The 25,570-nt window shown below is 26.1% G+C and overlaps 3 protein-coding genes across 5 annotated transcripts in view; 1 reads left to right on the top strand and 2 right to left on the bottom strand.

Moving 5' to 3' along the window:
- LOC122848848 (M-phase inducer phosphatase-like) overlaps positions 1-12,320 on the bottom strand; it is a 49,806-nt gene extending 37,486 nt beyond the window's left edge. The window contains exon 1 of the mRNA XM_044147227.1: positions 12,058-12,320. Within this exon, the coding sequence (XP_044003162.1) occupies positions 12,058-12,229 (172 nt within the window). The 5' untranslated portion in view covers positions 12,230-12,320. The remainder of the gene's footprint in view (positions 1-12,057) is intronic.
- Positions 12,321-14,990: 2,670 nt separating this feature from the next.
- Positions 14,991-23,781, bottom strand: LOC122848845 (regulator of G-protein signaling loco). Of its 2 annotated transcripts, XM_044147223.1 has the most exons (10): positions 22,741-23,777; positions 21,457-22,680; positions 18,523-18,630; positions 17,994-18,439; positions 17,729-17,921; positions 17,316-17,525; positions 16,574-16,993; positions 16,256-16,490; positions 16,074-16,165; positions 15,496-16,009 (listed from the first exon to the last, which is right to left on the bottom strand). In XM_044147223.1, exons 1-10 carry the CDS (start codon positions 23,488-23,490, stop codon positions 15,500-15,502), a joined length of 4,188 nt encoding a protein of 1,395 aa, XP_044003158.1. In that variant the 5' UTR covers positions 23,491-23,777; the 3' UTR covers positions 15,496-15,499. The 2 variants fall into 2 exon arrangements, with proteins under 2 accessions (XP_044003159.1, XP_044003158.1); XM_044147224.1 differs by lacking the exon at positions 17,316-17,525 and having other exon boundaries at positions 14,991-16,009; positions 22,741-23,781.
- Positions 23,782-24,024: 243 nt separating this feature from the next.
- LOC122848847 lies at positions 24,025-25,541 on the top strand. 2 transcript variants are annotated; one of them, XM_044147225.1, is made up of 5 exons: positions 24,025-24,131; positions 24,356-24,577; positions 24,667-24,903; positions 25,084-25,173; positions 25,262-25,541. In XM_044147225.1, the coding sequence occupies exons 2-5, from the start codon at positions 24,558-24,560 to the stop codon at positions 25,476-25,478; spliced, it is 564 nt and encodes a 187-aa protein (XP_044003160.1). In that variant the 5' UTR covers positions 24,025-24,131; positions 24,356-24,557; the 3' UTR covers positions 25,479-25,541. The 2 variants fall into 2 exon arrangements, with proteins under 2 accessions (XP_044003160.1, XP_044003161.1); XM_044147226.1 differs by lacking the exon at positions 24,025-24,131 and having other exon boundaries at positions 24,291-24,577; positions 25,262-25,513.
- Positions 25,542-25,570: the final 29 nt, after the last annotated feature.

Here is a 25,570-nt window from a genome sequence, read left to right as displayed (position 1 = left end):
AAAATTCACCACTAGCTCAATTGACAAAAAAAAGGATCTATTCTTCTTCTTCGCGTGTACTTCTGAAAGATGATACTTTAAAATCGATTTCTCGCACTCTCACGATCTTTTTTTTTTTTTTTGTCATTATTATCCTGTTCATCCTGTGTTTTTCTTTTGTATATAGGGAATACTTTTTTTTACGTAAAAACTTTAATAATCATTGATTGTTGTGAATTTATTTGATAATAGAATGACGGTTTAAAATATTTTCTTGTCGGCAATTTAAGCTAACGATCAAAGACCAATTCCCAAGAAAAAAAAATCAACAAAATCAGACGAAACGTTGTTCTGCAATAGGATCATGGTTAATGGTTATACAGACACTTTATTTTGAAATAAAAATCTTAATATTTTTTTCATCATCGCAGGGAGTATAACTGAGATTTTTTTTTCGGGACCAAAAGAAATACAAGACGGCGCAATGACAACAACATCCGAAAGTCATCACAAAAATATGCCTGCACATGTTACTATGATGAAAACTAAAAATAATATAAATTTTAAGAACAAAAAAAAAAAACCAATTACATATTTTTTGACACTGCAGCAGTGCAGTTAACCAGGTTTTTTTTTTTTTTTCTTTTTATATTCGTGAGAAAATAAAAAAAGTTGAGGGATAAAAATGTGTAATTAATAAATTACTAAACACTTGCGGCGTTTTTAAATTAATTGGTAGTAAAACGTCTTTATTTTTTATGAATAAATTGTTTTTTTTAATTAGATATTAATTTGGGCTTTTAAAAAAGAGAAAAAATGAAATTAATAGAAGAAATTGGACGGTGAATTTTACTGATGGAAAGGTGGACTAAATAAAATCCCGCTAAAAATTTAATTCCCGCGTTTTCTTATTTTGTGAGAATGTTTCTACAGATGGACCCAAAAGTTGAGAGGACTCCTGAAGATTCCTCAATGAACTTGCCTTTAAATTTGTTGCTGGCCATTCACAAAATTTTACCGACTGAGTTGTGCCACGTGGGTGTATACAAAAAAAATAAAATATAAGCCAGCTGCTGAGATGAATCCCTATAGCCGATAATGTCCCAACAGGCAAACTGAGATTTAAAAAAAAAGAAAAAAATTCTGGCGGTATTCAGGATGATCAAAAAACCGGGAAAGAAAAAATGAAAATTTAAATCAAAAAACTTCCATAAATCGATCGACATGTATCGAGTTAAAAGTAAATGAATTATTGAAAAAAAAAAATAGACATTTGGCTGTTAATGTGTTGATGATAATTCTTGAACATTGTGATAAATGAACCGTGGCTAATAATAGCTCGAGAAAAACGGAAAAGCAAGGGTAAATTTAAAAATAAAAAATGACATATATACGTGACACGTTTAACGAGGGGGGGCACGCTTAAAAAAAGGGGGCACGCACGTTTTAAGTGCATCACTCTTTGCTTTCTTTTACTTCCTCAATTTTTTTTAAATTTAACATTTATTTTTTCTTTCTTAATATATAGATATTTTCATGCTAACAACACCAACGTTCACAGGATGTCGATGCACAAGCCGTGACTTTTTAAATCACATCTTTCAACAGCTTATATTATATCCACCAAAAAATAGAACAATTCAAAAAATTAAATCCTGCAAATTTGCAATAAATTAAATCCTGCAAATTTGCAATAAATTAAACAAAGATTAAAGTAAAAAAAAAAAATGTTTAAATAGAATTAAAATCCATTCAGTCTAAGCATCAAAATTTTGAATGATTTACTTCCGACTTTTCGGAAGTAAAAAGAGGTTTAAAAAAAAATAAAAGATTATCATTGAAAAGGAAAGAAGAATTCTTTCAGCTGTGATTCCTTCTTCCTTCCTTTTTATACTGAAAATAATAATAAAAATACTTATGACAATTTATATATATAAAACCCTTTTTGTAATTTAATTTTTAAGATACTGTTTTGTTTCAACGACTCTCTTCATCCTGTTGCGGCATACGCCGTATTCACCAACCCCATCTTAAACCATATTAAATATATAGCTATAAATAGACAGCATGAAACCAAAAAGAAACGGAAGCCTTATCAACGTATATAAAATATCCGCTTCCGGAATAAAATATCAAGACAAGATTGATACGTAAAAGAGACAATAAAATATTCATACAAGGTTTTTTTTATTTTTGTATATATCTAATTTTATATTCATCTATGAATTTTTAAAAATCTGGATAATAATAAAATGTATATTTTTAAATTTATACGACAATGTTTTAGTCGGTAGAAAAAAAAGGGGGGAAATAATATATACAAGTAGCTTTTCTTGATAATAGATAAAACATATATTTATAAACATTAAGTATATTTATAAATAGGACACGTGCCAACGGAAATTCTAGTAAATATAAATTCACGCAGGATATATGATCTATTTTAGTTGATGGAAAAACCGTTTGGTAAATATTCCGTGACTCAACCCGCACATTATTAGAGGGTGGAAGAAAAAAAAAAAAAAAATGAACATTGACGGAGACTAATTTAACCTGGTGTGTGCAGGATCATCAGGGGTGGCATACTGCAGCACACAGGAGGGTTGATTTTTCAAGTCAAAAAAAAGGTCGTTGTACTCTTAATGCTTGATCAATCGATCATTTTTAGATTTTCTATTTATATCTATCTTTTTTTTTCATGCGCACGCGCTCGTTTATTTTTCTACTGTAATAAAAATTGTCATGGTTCATGCGGTCTGATTATTATTTATATTTTAACAAATAATTTATATTTTTCAATTGATTCAAGATTGAGACTAGCCACTGCAAGTTATCATAGAGCCACCCCAGTGACCACATGAAAGGGTTGAAAATTTTTCTTCCAGTTTTATTAAACAGTTGAATGTATAGTTGATGTTTTACAAAATCAAAACTTGGTATATAGAGAATTCAAAATCAACAAGGTTATTGAACAAAATTTTTGCAGCTGTAAATAGCAATAGCAATGGGGGGTTATTGTTGATTACCAACAGGGTGAGTCACTGAATAATATACAAGCCAAGTATAACAATGATTAGTTAGCGCTTTGCGGTTATTGGGGTGATTCAACTATATATATTTTTATTTGTCAAGAAAAAATGGTCATAAACATATTGCCTTTCGAAGAAAAAAATTAATTCTTTGATTTCGAAATTTTTAATGAATAATTTTTCAAATAAACCAAGAAAGAATTAATTTATTTTTCTGCATTGTTGATGGACCAATTACAATGTCTCATAAATTTTTTAAAAATATTTTTATCATACAAGGGGGTAGTTTATCTGTTGAAGATATAAAATAGACTTGTTGTTTAAAAAATAAAAAAAGGGGAAAAAATATACGTTAGCCAGTAAAGTTTATGCACCATGGGCACGCGTTTACAGACACACTAACACGCATAAAATTTTTTTAATAATAATAGCACTATAGTGGCTTTGATGGACCAAAAGAAGAGGGTGCAATTTATATACACGCATAAAAGATACACACCAGGTCTTGGATGAGCAAAAATATAAAGCCCTTTATGTAATATGAAGAGTCCGTTGAATGTGGGAGTGGTATATGTAAACGTATACTCTATACCACAAAATATAATCATCAAATTATTTTGTCATTTAATTTAAATAAAATTTAATTATTTGGCATAACAATGAATATAGTGTACATATCAGAAAAATACAAACAACAATGTTATAAAAATTAATATAAAAATATTTTTGGTCACGGTGGGGTAACTTCCACCTGTTGTTGTGTATGTATGTTTTTTTATTCCCTAATGAACACAACACATGGCACACACCTTTTACATTTTCATATTATAGTTCAAGCATGTCTCTCTAAAACATCTTACAGTCTTAACCGTCTTGTATTTTTTTAAATGTTTTTTTTTTTACCTCCTTTCAACAAAAAAGCTTCTGGTATTGTTAACTATTCAAGACATGTTATTAATATTGAAAATTAATAACGTCCACAGTTGCGCATGTCAATGACCTTATGGCATCCAAGAAAAAATACATTAGACAATATTAGATAATTTTTTTCAACCCACTCATTGTGTCGCACAAGTATATAGACATAATCCACGCACACATGTGTTTAATTATTAAATTTTTTTTGTATTTTTTTTTTTTAATAAAAAGAAAATTTATGAATGAAATTGGCTCTGGTGATTTTGAATATAATCATCGAGTTTGATTGGTGATGTGTGTGTGTAACCGGTATGTACAGACTTGTTTGTGTAAATTGTGTATGCGCTGGTTCGTGCTGCTTGTGTAATTTCATATGTTGCCCCCAATGCCTGGTACCAGAACGGAACTCAAGTTCACTTGATGTGGGGGAAGACTTGCAGTCGGTTTTTGTAACGGCGGCACGTGCCCGTTACAATTGTTATAAGCCAAATCGATATATATTTTTTAACGCCTACATATTTTCTACGCATTTATAATATTATCTTTTTTAAAAAATTTTTATCAAAACTAATTTATATCTAACAACGAAATTTCTTATTTTTTTTTGCTTTAATTTTTACAACGTTTTTTAAAAACAATTTACATTTATTAATTAACAAAATATTTTTATCAAATTTTAAATTATTTAATTGATTTTTAATTTAATTTGGATTGTTTTAAATCAACTGAAAATCAGGACAATTTATTGAACGTTCGCGTACGCGGGATTTCTACGATTTAAATTCAAAACATATGTGAGCAAGTCAAGCTCGTTGGATAATTTTATAAATGTGACTACAGACAACTGTATATATAATTGAACATGTAGGGTGTACATTGTACAAGGGTGAACAAAAAAAAATTTAATAAAAATTATCATACTGTGTTGCACAGTAACAATGCTCTACTCCAAAAAAAAATTAGTAAAAATATACAAAACTAGCAATAAAAGTTATCAGTTTATTATAAAAATTACTATAAATAATGTCAAATTAAATTAACTAATTAAAAGGCAATTAACTGTAAAATTAATATAATTTTTATTAAATAATTTTGTTCATTTTTAAAACTGCATTTTACTGACATTTACAGCGATAAATGCATGTCATCAATTTATAGTGCAGTAACCCTGTGTATAAATTACGATATATATAATTTTTTTTTTTCTCTGTCTCTCCCCTCGTTAAACGTCACTCGGTAGATGGACATATGAGTACACATGAGCCAGTATAGTCTCTCGCCACCTGGCACAAGTTTATATATATACTGTTTGCATCCCTCATCTACAACTCACACATGTAGACACAATTTGTGACGGTATTTGTAAAGGGAGAATATATATATATATAGAATACACATTGGTAAGGAAAAGAGGGCTCTCAACCCCCTTGGATTTGGCTCGTGCCACTGTTATGTGCATTGTCGTCAACCTTCTCAAATAATAATAATAATAACAATGACCAAAAGTAAAAAAAAAAAAAAGGGAAAATGAAAGGGGGCAACGAACCGACCCCGACCTTTCCTAGCACCATGTATTTTTATCAAAAATTATTTATTTAAATAATTTTTTGTTATAAGCCAAATCGAAATTATTATTTAATTTTTCATACTTAAAAAATAAGGGTTATTTAATTTTTTTTTTTTCTATTTAAAAATTTGTAAAGTATCGGAGTGGATGGGGGTGTATAATGGAATTTTCTATGAAGGAAATTTAATTTTCTATTGGATGGAAAATAGAGAAAATTGCTGAATACCGTGTGGGGGTTTTTGCTGTGTTAATATATTGGATTTCGAAATTTTTATATAGGGGTATATTGATGATCATGTTATGAATGTTAGTAATATTTTGATGTATTGAATATTAATCTATCGTTATTGTTGTATACACATGGGCTTGTTGTGGGGGGATAATATATATTTATTAGTACACGCGCGCAAGTTATATTTAAACTTAAGAAATTAGTTAGCGCCGCCATATGGTAGTTTTAATATGCGTTAGATTATCTACACGACAAAAAAAAAAAATATACTTGGAGTTTACGAAATGCATATGGATATAGACTGACACACCGGGTATATCTTTACCTACCCCATATAAAACTTTGATGTGCTCATCAGTACGCGACTATCAAGACGCAAGTTCAACGTATTCCAATTTTCAAAACTATTATCCCTTCCTATATTTATATATTCAGTTATTAAATTAAACGAGGAAGTCAAAAGCTTTCTTATTAATCCATAAAATATATTTTTCTTTAGAAAATAAAACAATGATTTTTATAGAAACGAAAAAATTAATTTAAACACTTTTAAAATTATTTTAATTAATTTTTTTTTTATAGTTAATTAATATTAAAAAATAAATGAAATAAAAAATTTTTTTTTACATTTTTAAATACATAATATAAAAGTGTCAAATTAAATTGACGTTAATTTTTTTTATATTAAAAATTAACATTCAATATTTCTATCTAAAAATTTCATAAAACCGATGTTACGTTTTGAAACTTTTTGGGCTTCCTTAGCGACAGTGAACTAGATAAAAAAAAAAAAAAAAAAATTGCAATGACGGTTGGTAAAAAAAAGAATCAAGTACATTGAATGTTTTTTTTTTTTTGCAGATCGATTTTTGTAAACAATTGGCGAGATATTTGAAGGGCAATAGTAAAAAGATAAAGACGGTGGGATATATATTGTATAAGGGGGTAAGATAGAAAAGAAGAAAAGGACTGGTGTTATATATATATGTATAGGTAGATGGCAGACATAGGGGGTTGACTGGGTGACTGTTTGGTTATAGCTGGTTGCTTGGCTGGTCTCTCTGGTCTTTTCTCCCTCTCTCTCCCTCGACTTGTATTAAGGCTGCGACTCAGGGGTGAGTCGCAGCCGGCACGCGCCCAACGAATTTTTCACTCAACATATCCATATGTACATGTATATACATGGATAATCAACAAACACAAATTTTGTTAACAACTACATTATTTTAATTATTATCAACTACCATGATGATAGATCAAAAAAAAAAATAAATAAATGAATAAACTTTGACCGATTATTATATTTGTTTTTTCGTTATAAAATAACGTTATATTTTTCAATTAAAATTTTTCTATAAATATTTTTAGATGTATTATAAAATTGTTGATTTAAAAAAATTTATTCTCATGTGAAAAAATATTAATACATTTAACCCTCAGAGAAATACCAAAAAAAAATTTAGATAAAAAATTATATTTTTTTTAGATCAGTAGAAAAAAAATATAAAAGATGAAATAAAAAAAAAATTGAATTTTAAAATTTTAAATTACACATTGCAATTGAATAAAATGCAAAAAAAAAATTATATTTTTAAAAGGTATACACTAAACTATATCTGCTAAAATTTATGATCAAAATTAAAGACCCAAAATTGTATCTCACTCCTATATATATAACATTTTGTTTATAAGATAGAAAAAAAAAAAAAAATTATACATTAAAGCAAAATAAAAAAAGGAGAAAAGAATAAAAAAAAAATTGCAATGTAATGCAAAGTTGGTTATACAATATCAAAAAAGACAAAGAAAGAAAATAAAAAAAAGTTGATTAGAAATTCGGTCCCGCGACCGTTAAGGGTTGAGAGGGTAAATTTACAACAATATAAAAATGAAAAAACTTTCCGAAATGTTGTGGGACCTGCGTTACCGGCCCTACGGGATATGCAAATAATTTTTTTGAGTTTATACAGTGTACATATAAAAGTGTAATAATAAGAAAAAGACAAGTTATGTCTGAGGGTTTACTAGATTCACCCTTTGCAATTTTTATTATTATTTTATTTAACATAAATAAATTATTCCCTTCCGATTAAAAAAAAGGCCCACAGTATATTTTTTCTCTTCATATATGAAATTTAAACTCAACAGGCGCATTTAAATTTCAAATAAAACTATTGAAAAATAATTTTAATTCTTCTGTCATTATTCCCAGTCAATGGCCAATAAACAATATCTTCAAAAATTAATATTATTTATTTAAAAAAAATTATACTCTTATGTTATATATTTAAAAAAATGTATGAAAATAATTATTTATACTTTTATGAAGTCTAGTTTAAATATTATAAATAATTATGAGGGCTCGTGCCAGATGCAATATTAAAATTAAAAGGAGGAATAAAATATAGAATTATAAAAATTCCAAGTTACCCTGGACAGATGACATATAAAAACTTGGTATTACCAACTTGTAATATAAAATTCAAGACATCTTTTATTCTAGTTTTGCTGATCGTTACAAATCTTGCGCGCGAATGTCTTTTTAAAAATTTTTTTTTTTTCATTTTTATAACACCCCTCAAAGTCTCGTGAAACAAGTAGGTATATATTTATAAAACTTTATATACAAGTAAAAATTGAACATGTTTCAAGAGAATGAGTTTGAGAATAAGCATCACAATCCCCAAACACAATAAACGACTATAGACAGAAAAAAAAAAAAAAATTTACAACTCCGGTTTCTTTTCAATAATATATATCACGAAATTCATGGACAACTATTTTTATTTTTTTAATTTTATTTTTTCTTGGGGCGATGATTTTATATATAGAGTATATACTTTTTTTTTTTTAAGATATAAATCGTGAGAGTTTGTATAAAACTGCCAATATATATTTTACGTACAAGTCATTATTTAAAAAAATAATTGAATTATAATTTTTGAATATTTAAAAATATCATATTTGTATTTTTAAATTTTATTTCCTTGCGGCTACATGAATTTTCCAAGTATAACAATGAAAAATAAAATAATTAATAAAATAAATATGTAGAATAATATAAAAGGACATGAAACAAGTCGACGCCCCCGAGTCATAGTGCCATGAACAGGTGAAAAAAATAATACACCATAAGGCATTTCCACCTTACCCTACGCTGTACACGAGGGCTCATGCCCGCGACTTTAAGCGTTTTCCGTTGAATTCAACGTAACCTAGCTCAACGAGCCGAAACGAGTGCATATATCTACACTTTTATACATACATACTTTGCATGCTTGCTCAAATTAACGTATAGATTAGATCAATGTTATTATTTTTTTATTTTATTTTTTTTTTTACCCTATGCGAGATCTTGTATACGGATTGTGAATTTTCTTTTCCTGATAGCATGGCTTTTCTTAGATGATAAAAAACATATGCTGTCCTGGCGAAATATAAAATTTAATATTTTTTTTTATGCAATGTTTTTTGCCAGTTCAATATTAAGTTAACACAATACTTCTTTAATAATTAACTTATTCTAATGAACTCTCGATCAAAATTATGTGCTTTTTACGTGTTTTTATTCTACGTTTATAAATAAATTTTTTCTCTTTTTAATTATACTTTTTATTTAAATAAAAAAATAAAAATTTATTTAAGGAAAAAAGAGAAATTATTTAAATAAAAAGTAATTGAAATTAAAAATTAATTTAAACGTAAAATAAAAACACATAAAAAGCACATAATTTTAGTCGAGAGTTCATTAAAAAAAGTTAATTATTAAAGAAGTTGTGCTAACTTAATATATTAAGCTAGCACAACATTACTAAAAAAAAATTTATTTAAATATAAAAATCGATTGAAATAAAAAATTAATTTAAACATAGAATAAAAACACATAAAAAGCACATAATTTTGATCGAGAGTTCAATAGAATAAGTTAATAAATTATTAAAGAAGTTGTGTTAACTTAATATTTTAAAAAAAAAAGAAAAATTAAAAAAAAAAAGTAAAAATAATTGAAATTAAATTTTAAAACTTTTAGGGTGATTATATTTAGGTGTTGTTTATATTATAGAAGCATAATTTCATTATAAATTTGCTTAGAAATATTTTTTTTTAACAACAATAACTTTTGGCTAAAATTACCGAACAACATACAACAGAAATGATTATAATTTCCATGTATTTTATACATTAAAAAAGTGCAACTGAAATAAAATAATTTTAAAAACCCAACTGCAAAAAATTTCAATGAATAAAAAATTATATATATAAATTTTTATAAGGGAGAAGTTACTTGACAGTTACGACTGCTTGCTATTTAAACTGAAAAATTTAAAGGGACTTGGTCCCTTTAAATCTGCTGAATGACTATCGCAAGACAGTTGGGCCCAGAATCCTCATCTAAAAACGAGACGCAAAGGGATGATGATATTGAAAAATGAAAAAAAAAAACAAGAAAAAGAAGATTGAAAGATCGACCAAGGGGAAATAAGAACAGACTGTAGGCACCCTTAGCGTTTATACACCCTTCAAACGAACTTCGCATGTAACGATACGTCGCTTTCAAAAGTTCACTTATTGTTTTTTTTTTTTCTTGTCATTGCGAAAAAGATCCCCTAGCCCGAAAAGATTCGTAACAGTTGGTTTCACCCAGGTGAAATAAAATTTTAAAAATATAAAAAAAAGAAGAGTTTATTGTCAAAATTTAATCATAAAAAAAATTAAATAAAAATTCTATATATTCTTTTGAAATAAAAAAAAAAGAATTAATTAATTAATCATCAATTAATTATCCGTTATTTTCAGTTAAATATTTCATCACTAATTAACACTAAATCCGCGTAAAAAAATTTTAAAATACAAGGGTAGGTCAGTGCCCGAAATAAAATGAAAAAAAAGGTATTTATTTTGCCAACTTACACACACAATACAAATTTGGGACTTATATAAACCAACATGCGGAAGTCTACCCTAATATCTAAATTTATATGTGTGGGTATTATGGGTGTGTTTGTGTATGCCTGCGGGTTTCCCCAATAAAAAAATGAGTGCCGGGGCCAGCCACCTAGTGAGCAAAGGGCAGGTGCACACCTGGATAGACTTAACAGAGACAGACAATTTTTTTTTTTTTACCTTTACCTCACTATCCATCTTTGATTTGCACATCATTTTTATATTTTTTTTAAATTGTTACCTATTTTTACACGTTAACTAAATTACAATAATGAAAGAATATTTTAAAAAATAAAAATTTGTAATGACCATTTTAACCACACAATTCACGGTCAAAAAGAAAAAAAAAAAAATCAAAACCCGAGGGGTTCTCATCGGTCTTTCGGGGTCTTGGGATATATATTTTTTTTTTTTTCGTCCCTTTAACTACAACTCATATACAACCATACTTAACTCAAAAAGGTGCGAATGAGCAAAACACAAAAAAAAACTTTTTTAGCTTATATTTTTTGTCATACCTTTTTACTCATTTTTCAAGATTAATATTGACGATTAGTTTTTAGTTGTGATTTTAATGTAGCAACATTAAATGGTAATTTTAATTATTCACTTTAAATTTCGTGTCTTGTAAATTGCAGTACCTTTATTTAAATTAATTTGCATTTTTCGGTCACGTGTTTGTCATCGTCACGAGTGTATCTCAATCAATTAAAATATAAATATGTTAATGCATTTACTATATGCATATGAGTGTAAATTTAAAACAATTATTTAATTATTATTTTTAAATAATTCAAAATTAAATTACTCGAATAATATATTTGTACAAATTAAAAATGTTCGTTAAAAAAATGAAACACAATCTGGTTGCAAATGAAAGAAAAATCCATATCAAAACTATGATAATTTTTTCAAATGAAAAAGCAACTTTTTTTTTTAATTTTAAAATACTACTGTAACATTAAATTAATTATGAATTCAAGAAATAAATTTTCAATGAAAAAACAATACAAATAGAGTATTTTTTTTTTTTTTAAATGTAGTTAAACCAACGGCCAGTATTTTTAAAATAAAAAAAATAAATAATTCAGTCAATTTTAAAAGAAAAAAAAAAAAAGGTGAATTGAGAATTACTGAGGACACGTTAGGCATTGAACAGACGTCTAGATGTGTTCCTCAAGGACGGGGAAACCCCCTTGCTTTAATGCGTCGTTTAACTCTCTATCTTATTCTCAATAAATTTTAGAGGTATGTACATAATATATTACAACAACAACGTTACTAAAAATTTCTATTGGTCTTACCAACCGGTTTCCATAACTAGATCATACTTTAAATTAATAAATACATAACAGTTATTTTATTTAAAATTTATTGTAATTACTTACCAAATTTATCATCAGTAGAAATTGATGGTGAACCATTTGATAAGCTTGACTTGTTGAAATCATGAATAATCTCAGTAACTGGTGAATATAAACTTGTAGTTGTTGGACTTTTAACTTCAAAATCATTCTCATTAATTTTTTCCAATGATAATTGTAATCTCATTCTCGACATTTTTGTAAACAAGTTTTAAAAAATTCTTCTCTCTTCTTGTCAGAAAAAAAATATATTTAATAGATGTATTTGTTGATGAAATATATGCTCTGTAATAAAAAAAAAAAAGAGTTAAAATTTAATCAGCTGTTGAAACGAACGAGCGGATGTAAGTGTCTATTCGTTATCAAAAAAATTCAGTTATACATGCTGCTTTGTGTCATGCACCAATACTGTCAAAACCAAGTGACACTGTTTAGCTTATTTTTTTTTTATTTTAGTATGTTTTATCATGTGATTAAACATAGACGAATATATTATATTTTTATATAAAAAAATTATCATATTCATATATAAAATATTATTTAAACATGCTTAACAATGGCTTAAAAAAAATTTTAAAAATTTTATAAAACAACAATGTAAATAAAAATTTAAAATACAAAATTATCAATATATTTTTAAATACTTTGTTAATGACTTTGTAATGATATAATCATGAATGAAATACGAGTTTATATGGAACGTGATATACCACATGATAATTCTAATGAATTAAAAATGAATATAAAAAATATACTCAACGGATTTTTAAAAGTCCACGTATGTCGGAACATGATTAATCAAACAAAAGGAAAATATATATACTCATTATTTGAATTTATAAAGTTGCTAACCGTTCAACACCATACTTTTATTTTAATACAAATTAAATGTTTAAATTTTTTAAAGAGTCTGTGTATCATTTTATTTTAATCCATAAAATAACCATGTATGTGTCTACTTTTTTGTCGTCAACTTGTCGCATTTGACAAACCGACAAAATAAATTTAACAAAAAAAAAAAGTAAAAAAAGTACCGCAGACAGTTAAAAAAGAGTTGAGAGTATCTGGAATATAAGTTAACATGAAGAGGGTGATGGTAGTAATGAAGAGAGAGGAAAAAAAAAAAATATATAAATAAAAATTTATGTACAATTGCGTGAGTACGCAATGACTGTGTCATAAAATATATTGAAGAAACCACAGCGGGACATTAAATAGTGCAAAAAAAAAATAATAAAAATCATACTGGAAATGAGATTACGATTGACAAAGAGAGAGGAGAAATGGGGGGTGAATTAAGGGGATCCAACTGTTTATTTTGCGAATTGCAGACTCCCACTTGGAGTATAATTTTTCAAATAAAAGTTGGAGCAAAAAAATTATAACGGCTGTTTTAGAAAGACCTTCAATCATCTAAGATATTTTTTTTTTCGTTTGGAGTAATACCTAGCAATTCAGCGTGACCTCTCTCAAGTCACCCGATGCCCCTGGGGTAATTGAATCAGGTGGTTTTTTTTTTTTGAATATAGCATGAATTTAATTAGTGATTTTATTGAGCAGCGGATTATGTCGTCATGCAATCGACTAATATTTCCAACGGTTTTTATTATGGATATTTAACCCATGACTTATCCCTTCTTTTTTCTAAATTTTTTCCCTCACCTATTGCCCTTGTTGTCTTTCTCATTTTAACGTAAACCTCTTTTATTATTTTTATTTTTTCTCTCTGTCTATTTTTGCCTGTAATATTCGATTTTAGTTGTTTTTTTTTTTTTTTTTTTTACACGTAACGGCTAAGCTGTTTATAAATATAATATTTTTATTTTGTAAATATATACACATGGGATTTAATACTAAATTGTTGTACAAACATTGATAATTTTTAATATTTATTCCGATAATGTATTGTGTTACATGCTTAATATTTTTGATATTAATTTCATATTATTTTTATTTTTTAACAGTTGCTAAATGAAAGACCTAAAAAATATTACGAAATTTGAGATAAATACTCATATTTAACGACCACCCGATTTCTAAGCATCACGGACACGTTACTGACCATTTTTTTTTTCTTTTTCTTTCTTCCTTCTCTTAGATACGGGACCTTTAAATTTCTTTGTCCCTTTAAACTTTTTTTTTTTTTTTTCTCAGATTTAAATACTAAGAATTTATTTACTGGTATTTAAATATTTATTTTTTTTTTTTTATTTTTGTTTTATTCTATTTATTGACAAAATAAATATTATTTAATTTTCATAAAATTTTAAACTAGCTAGAATCTAATGTAAACAAAATAGAGAAATAATTACAATAAATTATCATTTAATTTCAACAAAAATAAGGAATCCCTGGAAGAGAAAAAAAAAAAAAAAAAAAAACGTAACGTTTTTTTTTTCTTTTGTTTTATTTTACACTTTCAACAATACTAATTAATAATGATTTTTTTTTTTTTTATTTAAAACTTACCTTTAATTATGCTGATGCTGCTGGTGATTATTAATTCAATTGAAGAAACTTGCGATTGATAAGGGCAGAGAACACACACTCAATTGAACAGTGAAAAAAAAAAAAAAATGAATATTCTCAAATGATAATGTTATTTTTAAAAAAACGTGTCAATTGTTTAACGACAATTTGTGATTGTTAAGTAATTTGATAAAATAAACGGAGAAAAAATATTAATAACTCACTGATTATTATTTGTTAATTAATGTACTCAAGTAACAATGAAATATCGAGACATTCATTCAACCGACGTTATTCACTTGATGTGTTAGTATATGTATATTTATTTTTTTTTTTTTTCATTTCTGAATGTACTGTTGAGGGAAATCCTCGCATGATGGCGCCAACAAACAGCGCATGCTCAATATATATTTTTTTTTTTCACTTTTATTTTTGTTTCTATCATCATAAATTAATTTCGCTTTTTAAAAATCATTTAAATTATTATTATTTTTGTTTTTTATTCAATAGCAATTGCTCAACAAGATGCCTTACATTTTACTTTGTATAAAAAAATTAATAATTATGCAGTCGTTAATATTATAAATAATATTTTTTGCTTAAGGCACTTGTTTAATTAAATTTTGTAAATAATAATTTTAAATTAACTGATTTATTTACATTCGTAATACAAATATCCATGAGAAATTATTTAATAATATTTTATTTTTTCTTGGATATTTGTATGATAGATTAAAAATATTATACTGATGATATAAAAATAAAAAATAATATTTAATATTATACTGAATAAAACTCACCAAGCTAGATTATTCTTCATTAATTTTTTCTTAAATTTCATTCATAAAATCCATAATATTACTAAATTCACGTGATAATATTTTTCTGCTTTTATTTTTTGTTTTAAATCAGTCTCACTGAAGTTTACTAAAATTATTTATCTATTTTAAATTTAAAAATAAAATTATAAATATATATATATATTTTTTTTAATACTTTAAAATATATTATTACTATTATTATTATTACGTAACTCTTGAGATGAAATATTGTTAATTGTTGCAGTCATTGGTAATAGTTTTGTTGGTGAAATTTTATTTTTCATGATATTGGTACGTTGAAGACCCTTGGGTTTTGGTGGTAATGGTGGTGGTTTCATTAACATTGGTGATGATAAAAATTGATTATCAATTAATGAATCATGACTTGATTGAAATTCAATTCCAATTATTGTTTTGTCTGTATCTTCAAGTGTACCATCAAGACTATTTGTTGAATCAAGACGTTTACGTGGATCAAAACCTTTAAAATTCATACTGTGTGATTCACCACTAAATGGACGTGGTTTTTTAGCTTCACGACATAATGAATTTTGTTGATGTTGTTGTTTATTATTGTCATCACTTGAATCATAAAATTTTGATGTACTTTCACGATTTCCTGATGATATTGATGAACATTTACGATTTTTTTTATCATCATTACGTTTTCCATTTTCTTTATTTTGCTAAAATACAAAAATAACAATTTATTTATATTTTTATTTTGTTTAAAGCTTTTTTTTTTTTTACCTTTAAAAAATCAGGAAGTTCAAAATTAATTTCTGTTCCACGTTGATCTTCAAGCCTTGATCTTTGAGCTCTTTTAAGTCCTTCATATAATTCTATAAATATAATAAAATATAATAGCTTTTTAAATTGAAAATTTTCATGCTTTAAAATAAAATATATAATTTAAAAAAATTACAACTAACCATCACCATCAAATTTTCCTGGTAACTGAAGTTTAACTCCATTTCTCAATTTGGCAATTAATGGTGCACTGGTTTTATTTGAATGTGAACTTTCTTCACCAGTATCAATATCAGTTGAATTACTTTTAACACTAATATTACTGCTTTTTGATTTTGATTTTTTCTTTCCAAATGTGTCACGTGAAAATAATTTACTTGATAATATAGATGAACTCTCTGATCTCTGATCATCCGACTGTAATTTTTAAATAGAAAAACATTATTATAATCAATTTAAAATATGATAAATTTAGAATAAAAAGTCGAAATGATAATCACCTTGTATGAACCTTCATGATATGAATTTTTATTTGAACTTTTACCAACTAAAAGTTCTTCAAATACTTTGTTTGTTATTTCATCAAGTGTTGATTGTCCTTGAGGTATATCTTCTTGGCATTGATTATTATCACGTTGATAGTCATCATTATTTGATGTCAAAATTAATCTAACTGGTGCATTTATAGCTGGAATATCTAGAGATACTTGTTGACCATCACCCCAAATAGTAATCATCTCCATTTTAAAACCATATTTATTTAATAATGGTCGTAATACTTCTTTTAAACTACGTCCTTTATGAGCAACAACTGTTATAATATTTCTTCGTGATGGTAAATCAACTTTTAATACTTTTGTTGGTACAACTTCAACTTCTTGGCCAGATAATACTGATGATGGATATTTTAAATTAGCCATCTATAATTTACAAACATAAAACAATTAATTTTATTCATTAATATTCAACAAATTCATAATCATGTTTACGTATTTTCTTTTTAAATCAATACGTGATCATCATTGGAATTTTGAAGAGAGTGCAAATTTACTAAAAAAAAAAATAATTCATCAATAAGTAGCATCAAAAACAAGCATGCAAGAAAAAAAATAATAACAGCGTGCATTTTTCAAGTGAAAGTAATCCATATTTGATTCGACAAATGTGTGTGCATTTATAATAATTATTGTCGACATAATTATATTTATAAAAAATAATATTTCAATAATAATAATGACTAACCTCGTCAGTTGCAAGTACTAATACATCATAATTTGTATAATGAAGTGCACGTTTATCAAGTAAACGAGTTACAACTGCTTTAATACTCTCAGATTGACTTGTTGGTACGACTGTTGTTGAACCATCAGGTAATATAACACGACACAAACCGCTACATTTTGTCTGTACATCTTTTTTTTCACTTGTTTGTCCATCAAATGAGGATAATGACTACACACAGTCAATAGACACAAAACAAAACAAAAAGAAAAGAAAAGAATAAAAAAAAAACAATTCACACAAAGACAAACGCATTCAATAAAAAAAATTAATTAAAATCAAAAAACAAAATCATAATTAACTCATTTTAAAATATAATAAACATCAGTATGATGATTATTTTTCTATTTATGATAAAGAAAAAAAAAACTCACGTGTTTACTAAAAGATTGTCGTAATGCAAGATCCCATGATGCTAGTGATGATCGACTGCTTGATATTGATACATTGTCATCATTATTATTACCTTCTGTTTCTCTTTTAATCTTGGTAAAACTTTTGTATATTGTTTCACCTCTTGTAGGTGTATTTTTGTACTCTGATTCACCTCTGTCTTTTGACTTTGATCTTAATAAATTAAAGAATAAATAAATTATTAATAATATTACAAATTGTTGATTATTTTAATAATTATCTTACCGATTTTTTCTATGCCATGGTAATATTGATTTTCTACATCTATCCTCAGCATCAGAATGACTTTTTTTTAATTTAACACTTGGTGAATTTGTTAATGTTAAATCTTGATCATCATTACTAACAACACTACGTCCAGTTTCGAGACATTTACGATATAAATCTGATCTTAAAAATCTTGGATAACTGTCAAATTTCATTAGATTAAATACTTGTTTTTGTGCATGAAGAAAAAGACCTTCAGGAGCTAAATTAATAAGTTCTTGTGTTATTTGTCCAGCTGCATGACTATCAACATTAACTGGTTCAACAGCAGTTGTTGATAAATGACGTTGATAAATTTGCCAAGCAAGTGTTCTTCTAGCTGATACATCTTCAGTGTCATTATATCTTTCACTAGCTGCCCAAAAATATATATTTTCATGGCTAAATTCTTTTTTTAAAAATTCCTATAACACAAAAGAAAAAAACAATAAATATTAATTACATGTAAATTATGAAAAAACAATTTAAAAATTAAATATTATCTTACAGCAAATGTCTGAAGACCTTTGGGATCTTGAAGAAGTTTTTCAAAACCAGTTGCCCATGTATGAACATCAACATCAGTCTTGTCACATGACTCTGTACTGCTGTAAAACTAAAAATATATATTTTCATTATTTACAAATACTTTTAACAATGTAGAAAAAATAATTGTAATTATTTAAAATATGTTAGTAGAATTTGAAAGTAAATACTAATTAATTTGTCTCATTACGTGGGACATTATTTATTTTTTTAAAATTATTTTTATTTGTTTTATTATTGTTGTGTATGAGAATGAGACAATGTTCTACTTTGTTGATAATTAACTACACCTCTCTGTGTGACCTCAAATTACAGATTTAAAAAATATAAAAATATGCTTAAAAAAAACGTGCAATTAATAATTACTTTATTAAAATATTTAATTTTTATTTTCATCATAATTTTATGATTTACTAAATTATTTTTCAGAGGTTATTTTTCTTGCCAATAACAACACATGTTTTAATAATCATCACACCTTTTTTCCAGGAACACGAATGACAGATAATATAATAATAAAAGTTAAAAAAAAATAAATCAACAATTCATAATAATTATTTAAAAAATCTAAATAATTCATTTTAATAATAATTAGAAATTATATTATGACAGTGTCTTGACAATTAATAAAAAAAAAATTTGACCTGATGAGTCAGTGTCTCCGGAAGTGACCTTAACTATATTCATGCAAAGTTAATGATCTGTTAATGATTTTAGGATCTCTAAAACCCGGAAATAATAATTATTTAAAAATAAAATAAATTTGTAATTAACAAAATCATGTTAGTCCAACTGTAAATTTGATTAATGACAAATAAAAATTTAAAAGAAAAGCAGGTTCATTGGCTTGATGATTAAACAAATTTTCAGTAATACAATCATCATTTTTTTATGGAACATTATCATCATCATTTTGTGGGATATTTATTGTTGTTTTTATTGTTAACAACAGTTTGATAACAATGTAATAATAATTTGAAATACAATGGTCTTCATTTCGAAATTACTACAACAATAAAATCGAAATAAAAAAAAAATGACTGATTGGATTTATGACAACTATTGAACTTTAAAAATTTGCAACAGATGGAAAATCATGCTGGGCTAAATTGCAATGAGTTTTAAATGATTTATTAAATCGAAATTTATATGTAGAAAAAATTTTTAAATGTTAAATTTGTAATACAAAATGTCTAGCCTTTTTGTTCATTAAAAACTAGAACATTTTTATATGCATTTTAAAAAAAAAAAAAACATTCAGATCTCTCATCTGCATAAAAAAAAATTGATGTCAAAAGACTTTTTATTGAATAAATGAATTTAATAAATGAAAAATAAAAAACAACTTGTTATTCAACAGGTGAATCGCGTGGGAAATTGAAGAATATTCCCACACACCTACTGTATCACCATTAACAAGAAAATCAACTTTAAATAAATTAAAATAATATAAACATTGATGACAATTGAGCCATGATAAATTGGCGCCAAAGTATCAAGTTCATGATCAATAAAATTTTAATATATGAATTTTATTTAAACTCATTATTCAATAAATTATCATCAATAAAATAAAATTGTAATAAATAAAAAAATCAAAGTTAATAATTTATCATAATATAAAATTTAAATAACAATAATAATAATAAAAAAAAATAAACAAAGCTAATAATTAATTAAAATTATCAAAAGTAAATTTAATATCAATAATAGTAATTTTTAAAAATTAATAAAAAAAATAAATAACCAATATAAATTCGCGACCAAATAGTCTACGTACTGACTTGCCGTATCCCTGCATGTCTCAGCTGTTGTTTAAATACTTCCCACTGATAAAATCCCATTAATTCACAAATAATATAATAAATATGACCTCAAAGAAATTTTAAAAAATATTTTTAACTATAAAACACAAACTGAATTTAATATTTTCATGAAAAATTTAAATATATTAAATATTATCATTGAAAATTGATAATATATAAATTAATTTGTTTAACAATTATTATTAATAATTAAAATTTAAAAAAAAAAAATAAATATTATTTGAATTAAATGGGCGCCGCCCTGGTCTTGCACGATGCATTCAACAACACGAACCAATTCTCGTTTGTGCTACCGCATTGACAGCGTGCATGACTGACCCAGCAGTGTACAAACCAACACACCTACATCATTAACATCATATAAATTTATAATGTATATGTGTTGAGAGTTAAGTACAGTAAAAAAAAAAGGGGGCACACGATATACAGAATCCAATTTTAGTCTATGGAATGGAGTTACAGCAAAGTTTTATTTTTATATGATTTTGTCTTTGTCAATTCTTTTCGAAATTATTTCTCTCCTTTCTATTTCTCTGTGTCTCTCCCTGGTTTATAAGTTTGATAAATATTTTTTTCTTATTTGAAAAATTTATTTTTATATATACCTATCCATAGAGAGTTCAAATTTTATCACAATATGTGTCTATTTATTTTCTTTCACTTGTACACATATGGAAATTATGCTCAATGATTGAGACAGGAAATGATGACGCTACATCAATAGTGTTTTACGCTAGAGTATCTATATATATATATTTTATATTTTATAAATATATATGTGTGTGTATTAAGTACAAGCATTGAGCGAGAAAGGAAATCATCATCATCATCATACCTGGCAGCAAAACCAGCAACTCGTGTTTTACTCGACAACTCTCCTTTCTTTTTTTACATTCCATTCCTTTTGTCATTTTATTTTTTATTATTTGCACAATAGACTATACTTATTGCAAATAAAAAATATTATTTTAAATTATTAAACAAATTTTTAAATTTATTTTTTAATATTAAAATAAAATAATAAATAAATAAAATAAAAATTTTATAAATTTTAATTTTAATAAACTTACCATACAATCAGATTCAAAACCACCAACGTTGCGTATCTCCTGTAAGCTTCCCCAAGGTCTAACATCTGATTTATTTAAAAATGATAAATCCATTGTTGAAATATTTTTTTCTTGTTTAAGATCTTCCATACTGTGTATAAATGATTTTGATGATGTATTAAATACTTTTGGACTTAATTTATTGCACATATTTAAATGATTAAAATCACAATAATCATCAATATCATTTGGACGTAACATTCCAGCAATTGTACGTGAAAATGTTGAAGAACCAACTGACGATATATCGTGGCTTGATGTATTAACAAAATTTTGAGCAGATGTTTGAGAGCAGGTGATACTTTTATCCCCACCATTAGTATCAACATCCCCATCAACATCACCACTACAATCATCCCTTTTAATATTATTATTATTACCAACATCATCCCCATTGACTACTTTATCCATTGCAGTAACAATTGATAATGTTTTACGTATATTTGAACATGATGCACGTATTGTTTCTCTATTACCAAGTGAATATAGCTCATGTGATATTAATGATAAATTTGTTAATGATATATTTTTATTATTATTAACAATATTAAATGTACATGGTACACTTGATGATCTTGGATTAATTGATTGTTGACATTTATTACGTTGTTGTAAAAAATCTGATTGACTTCCATAATCATCTTTAAAACCAATACCAGAATCTGAATTACTTGAATGAGCTGTTGATGTACTTATATTACTTGGTTGTGGTGATACTGTATCACGTCTTCTATTATCACCAATTGTATAATTATTTGTATCTGTATTATTATTATTATTTGTATCAGTAATGTATAATGTTTTTATTGCACCAATTAAACCATTACAACTATCTGGAAATTCTTGACAAACATTCAATTCACATGTTTTTGTACATGTAAAATTAAATTTACAACATGTATTTAAATGTACTGAATGATCAATTAATTTATCATATATTTTAAATACATGACATGAATTTGATACAATATCATCATTATCTTTTGCTGTTTTTGTTAATATACCAAAATATTGTTTATCATGTTCAGAAAATGAATTACAAAATACAATTCTATATGATGGATATTCAGCAATTATTTTATTATCTGAATTTGTTAATTTAATATTTGTAACATGTATTGTAAGTAATACTGTTGTTGGATTACGTTTTTCAGCTTTCAGTCTTTTTATGCATTTTTTTAATACCTATAAATATATTTACAAATTAGTTTTAATTATAAATATGAATATTTTATTTAAATTTACCTGCATCATTGTTGATGGATGAATATTTGGTATATCAATTGTACCAAGATATCCAACAACAGTTCTATGAACAATTTTTTCAGTATCTCTTTTATGTAAATGTGGTGGTGGAGGTGGTGGTGGTGGTGGTAATGGTACTGAATTTGATAAATTCCAACGATGATAAATACCATTTTGATTACATTGTAATTTACCAATTGGTAATCTATCAATTAATTCATTATTATCATCAAACATTGCACCAGTTTGTAAATCTCTAACAACTTTAGCAACTCTACATTGTACTTGTGCTGTTGTTGTTGTTGTTTTTGTTGTTGTTAATGATGATGATGATGTCGTTGCTGTTGTTGTATTTGTCGTCGTTGATGTTGTTGTTGATGTATTACCACAAACACTTTTTTGTTTATGTGAATATTTTGGTTTAATACGTGCTGTTGTTAAACCTTCATCATCTGATGAATCAGAATAATAATTTTCAGCAATTTGTAAACGTAATATACCACTTGAATGACCAATTAATTTAACAACATCATCATGTGGTGTTTTACCAACATTAAATGAATTAACAGCAATTAAATAATCACCAGCACGTAAACCAGCAATATCAGCTGGACTACCTGGTACAATACAACTAAGTATACATGGTTGTTGTCCAGATATTGTAAAACCAAAACCTTTTATTCCTCTTGTTAATTCAACAGCTCTTACTCCATAATTAATACGCTTTTTTTTTCTTCTACTATAATTCATTTTTAGACTTTTACTTTTTTTTACTTTTTTATATAATAATAATAATGATTATTTTTTACTCCAAACTTTTTGACAAACGTATATTGTTGTTGTTGTTATTATTATTTATTTTATCATAAATATTATTGTTAAAAAAACAACTAGACCAAACTAGACACTTGTTGCTTTGAATTAGTTATGTATCCAAAGCTTTGATGGCCACTTGATGCATCATTTTTTTGTTGTAGGTAAAATTCAATAAATTGTTGTGTTGGGTTGATGAATAAGACAGAATCCGGAGAATGCACTGGACCATTTTCTATGGTGAAAACTTTTGTGTGTTAAAAAAAGTGGGAGGGGTGAAAGAGAAATAAATTCCTCAAGAGATTTGTATTGGAGAAAGAGAAAAGATCTGTATATTATATTCAAAAGTTGTTTATACTTATAGTGGAATTATCAACACTGGACATCTAGATGAAAATATTTACGACTTGAAAATAATTTAATTTAATTTAAAATTTAATTATAGAATATTTAATATTTACTATTGAAAAATAACTCAATAATTGTTGTAAATATTTTTATATAAAAGTATCCTTGACAGTTGACAGTTGACATTGAAACAATGACCGTTTTTTTATAAGTTTATTTACACTGTCTAGGTATTTACTTGGCCATCATTTTTTTTTTTTTGGAAAATAATTAATTTCCAAGTTGATAGAAATCAGCAAATAAAAAAAATTAACAATACAACAATAAGTTATTTATTCAATTAATTCATACATGTTGATAGATATATAGTATATATTATTAATTATTATTAATTATTAATATATATATTGATATTATATAAAATGGCTACCTGTGTAGATTTCCGTGATTTTAGACTTTACAGTTGTACGAATGACCTCAACGGGGTTTTAGTAATTTGAACTGAATTCAACAATCAACATTGAGCTGTCAAATTTACCACATAACCTCATACAATTTATCTGCATGCATGTGATATTGTTGACATTTTATAAATAATAAATATATGCTACTTTGATACAACATCCTCAGAATTATCTTTAGAAACTGTTGGAAAAATGAATGAAGTTAGAATTATGTAATGAAAAAATTATTTTTAATTTTTAACTTTTAATTTCCTTATAAGTTCACAGTAAAATTGTTTGTTTTTTTTTTTCTGTTAAATAGAGATTCTACTGATCCTGAGGATACACTTGGTTCATTGACACCATCATATGAAAAAAATCTTTCATTTAAATACAGTGAAATTAATCTTGAAAAGAAGGAGGAACTTCGTCCAGAAACACAACTGATCTCTCAGTGGATTTCAGAGTGCAAAAAAATGGAACAAACAAGTAAACTCAATTTTTGCCAGAAGGCAAAAATATATGCAAAAATGAAAGCCCAGTTTGAATCATCTAAAATGTAAGAAAAAATATATGTACTAACACCCTTGCTGTCACCTCGTTGATACCACCAAACTGTCAAATTTATTACATAATTTCATACAATTTATCACAGCTGCATGAATGTGATATTGATGACATTTTATAAATAATAAATATGAGTAGGTATATGACAAACTAAAGGACTTGAATTTTTCAGCGTTCCAGGGTCAACTTCAAAAGACTGTGATACTACATCCTCAGAATTATCTTTAGAAACTGTTGGAAAAATGAATGAAGCTAGAATCATGTAATGAAAAAATTATTTTTAATTTTCAACTTTTAATTTCCTTATAAGTTCACAGTAAAATTGTTTGTTTTTTTTTTCTGTTAAATAGAGATTCTACTGATCCTGAGGATACACTTGGTTCATCATTTAAATACAGTGAAATTAATCTTGAAAAGAAGGAGGAACTTCGTCCAGAAACACAACTGATCTCTCAGTGGATTTCAAAGTGCAAAGAAATGGGACAAACAAGTAAACTCAATTTTTGCCAGAAGGCAAAAATATATGCAAAAATGAAAGCCCAGTTTGAATCATCTAAAGCAATCTAAAGTGTAAATAAAAGTGAGACAGTGTTGTTTTTTTTTTTTTTTTCAATAAACATATAAACTATTATTTTATTTTGTTAATTAATTTTTGTTTA

This window comes from Aphidius gifuensis, linkage group LG2 (assembly GCF_014905175.1).
Source record: "Aphidius gifuensis isolate YNYX2018 linkage group LG2, ASM1490517v1, whole genome shotgun sequence".
In the NCBI taxonomy this organism is placed as follows: domain Eukaryota; kingdom Metazoa; phylum Arthropoda; class Insecta; order Hymenoptera; family Braconidae; genus Aphidius; species Aphidius gifuensis.
This window is presented reverse-complemented; position numbering and strand designations above follow the sequence as displayed.

Coding starts and splice junctions, on each gene's coding strand:
- LOC122848845 (XM_044147223.1), bottom strand. CDS start 23,490: ATGAATTATAGTAGAAGAAAAAAAAAGCGTATTAATTATGGAGTAAGA. Junction 17,922..17,993: donor CCATGGCATAGAAAAAATCG/GTAAGATAATTA, acceptor TAATTTATTAAG/ATCAAAGTCAAAAGACAGAG. Junction 16,166..16,255: donor AGGAAAATTTGATGGTGATG/GTTAGTTGTAAT, acceptor TTATATTTATAG/AATTATATGAAGGACTTAAA.
- LOC122848847 (XM_044147225.1), top strand. CDS start 24,558: ATGAATGAAGTTAGAATTAT. Junction 24,578..24,666: donor ATGAATGAAGTTAGAATTAT/GTAATGAAAAAA, acceptor TCTGTTAAATAG/AGATTCTACTGATCCTGAGG. Junction 24,904..25,083: donor CAGTTTGAATCATCTAAAAT/GTAAGAAAAAAT, acceptor TGAATTTTTCAG/CGTTCCAGGGTCAACTTCAA.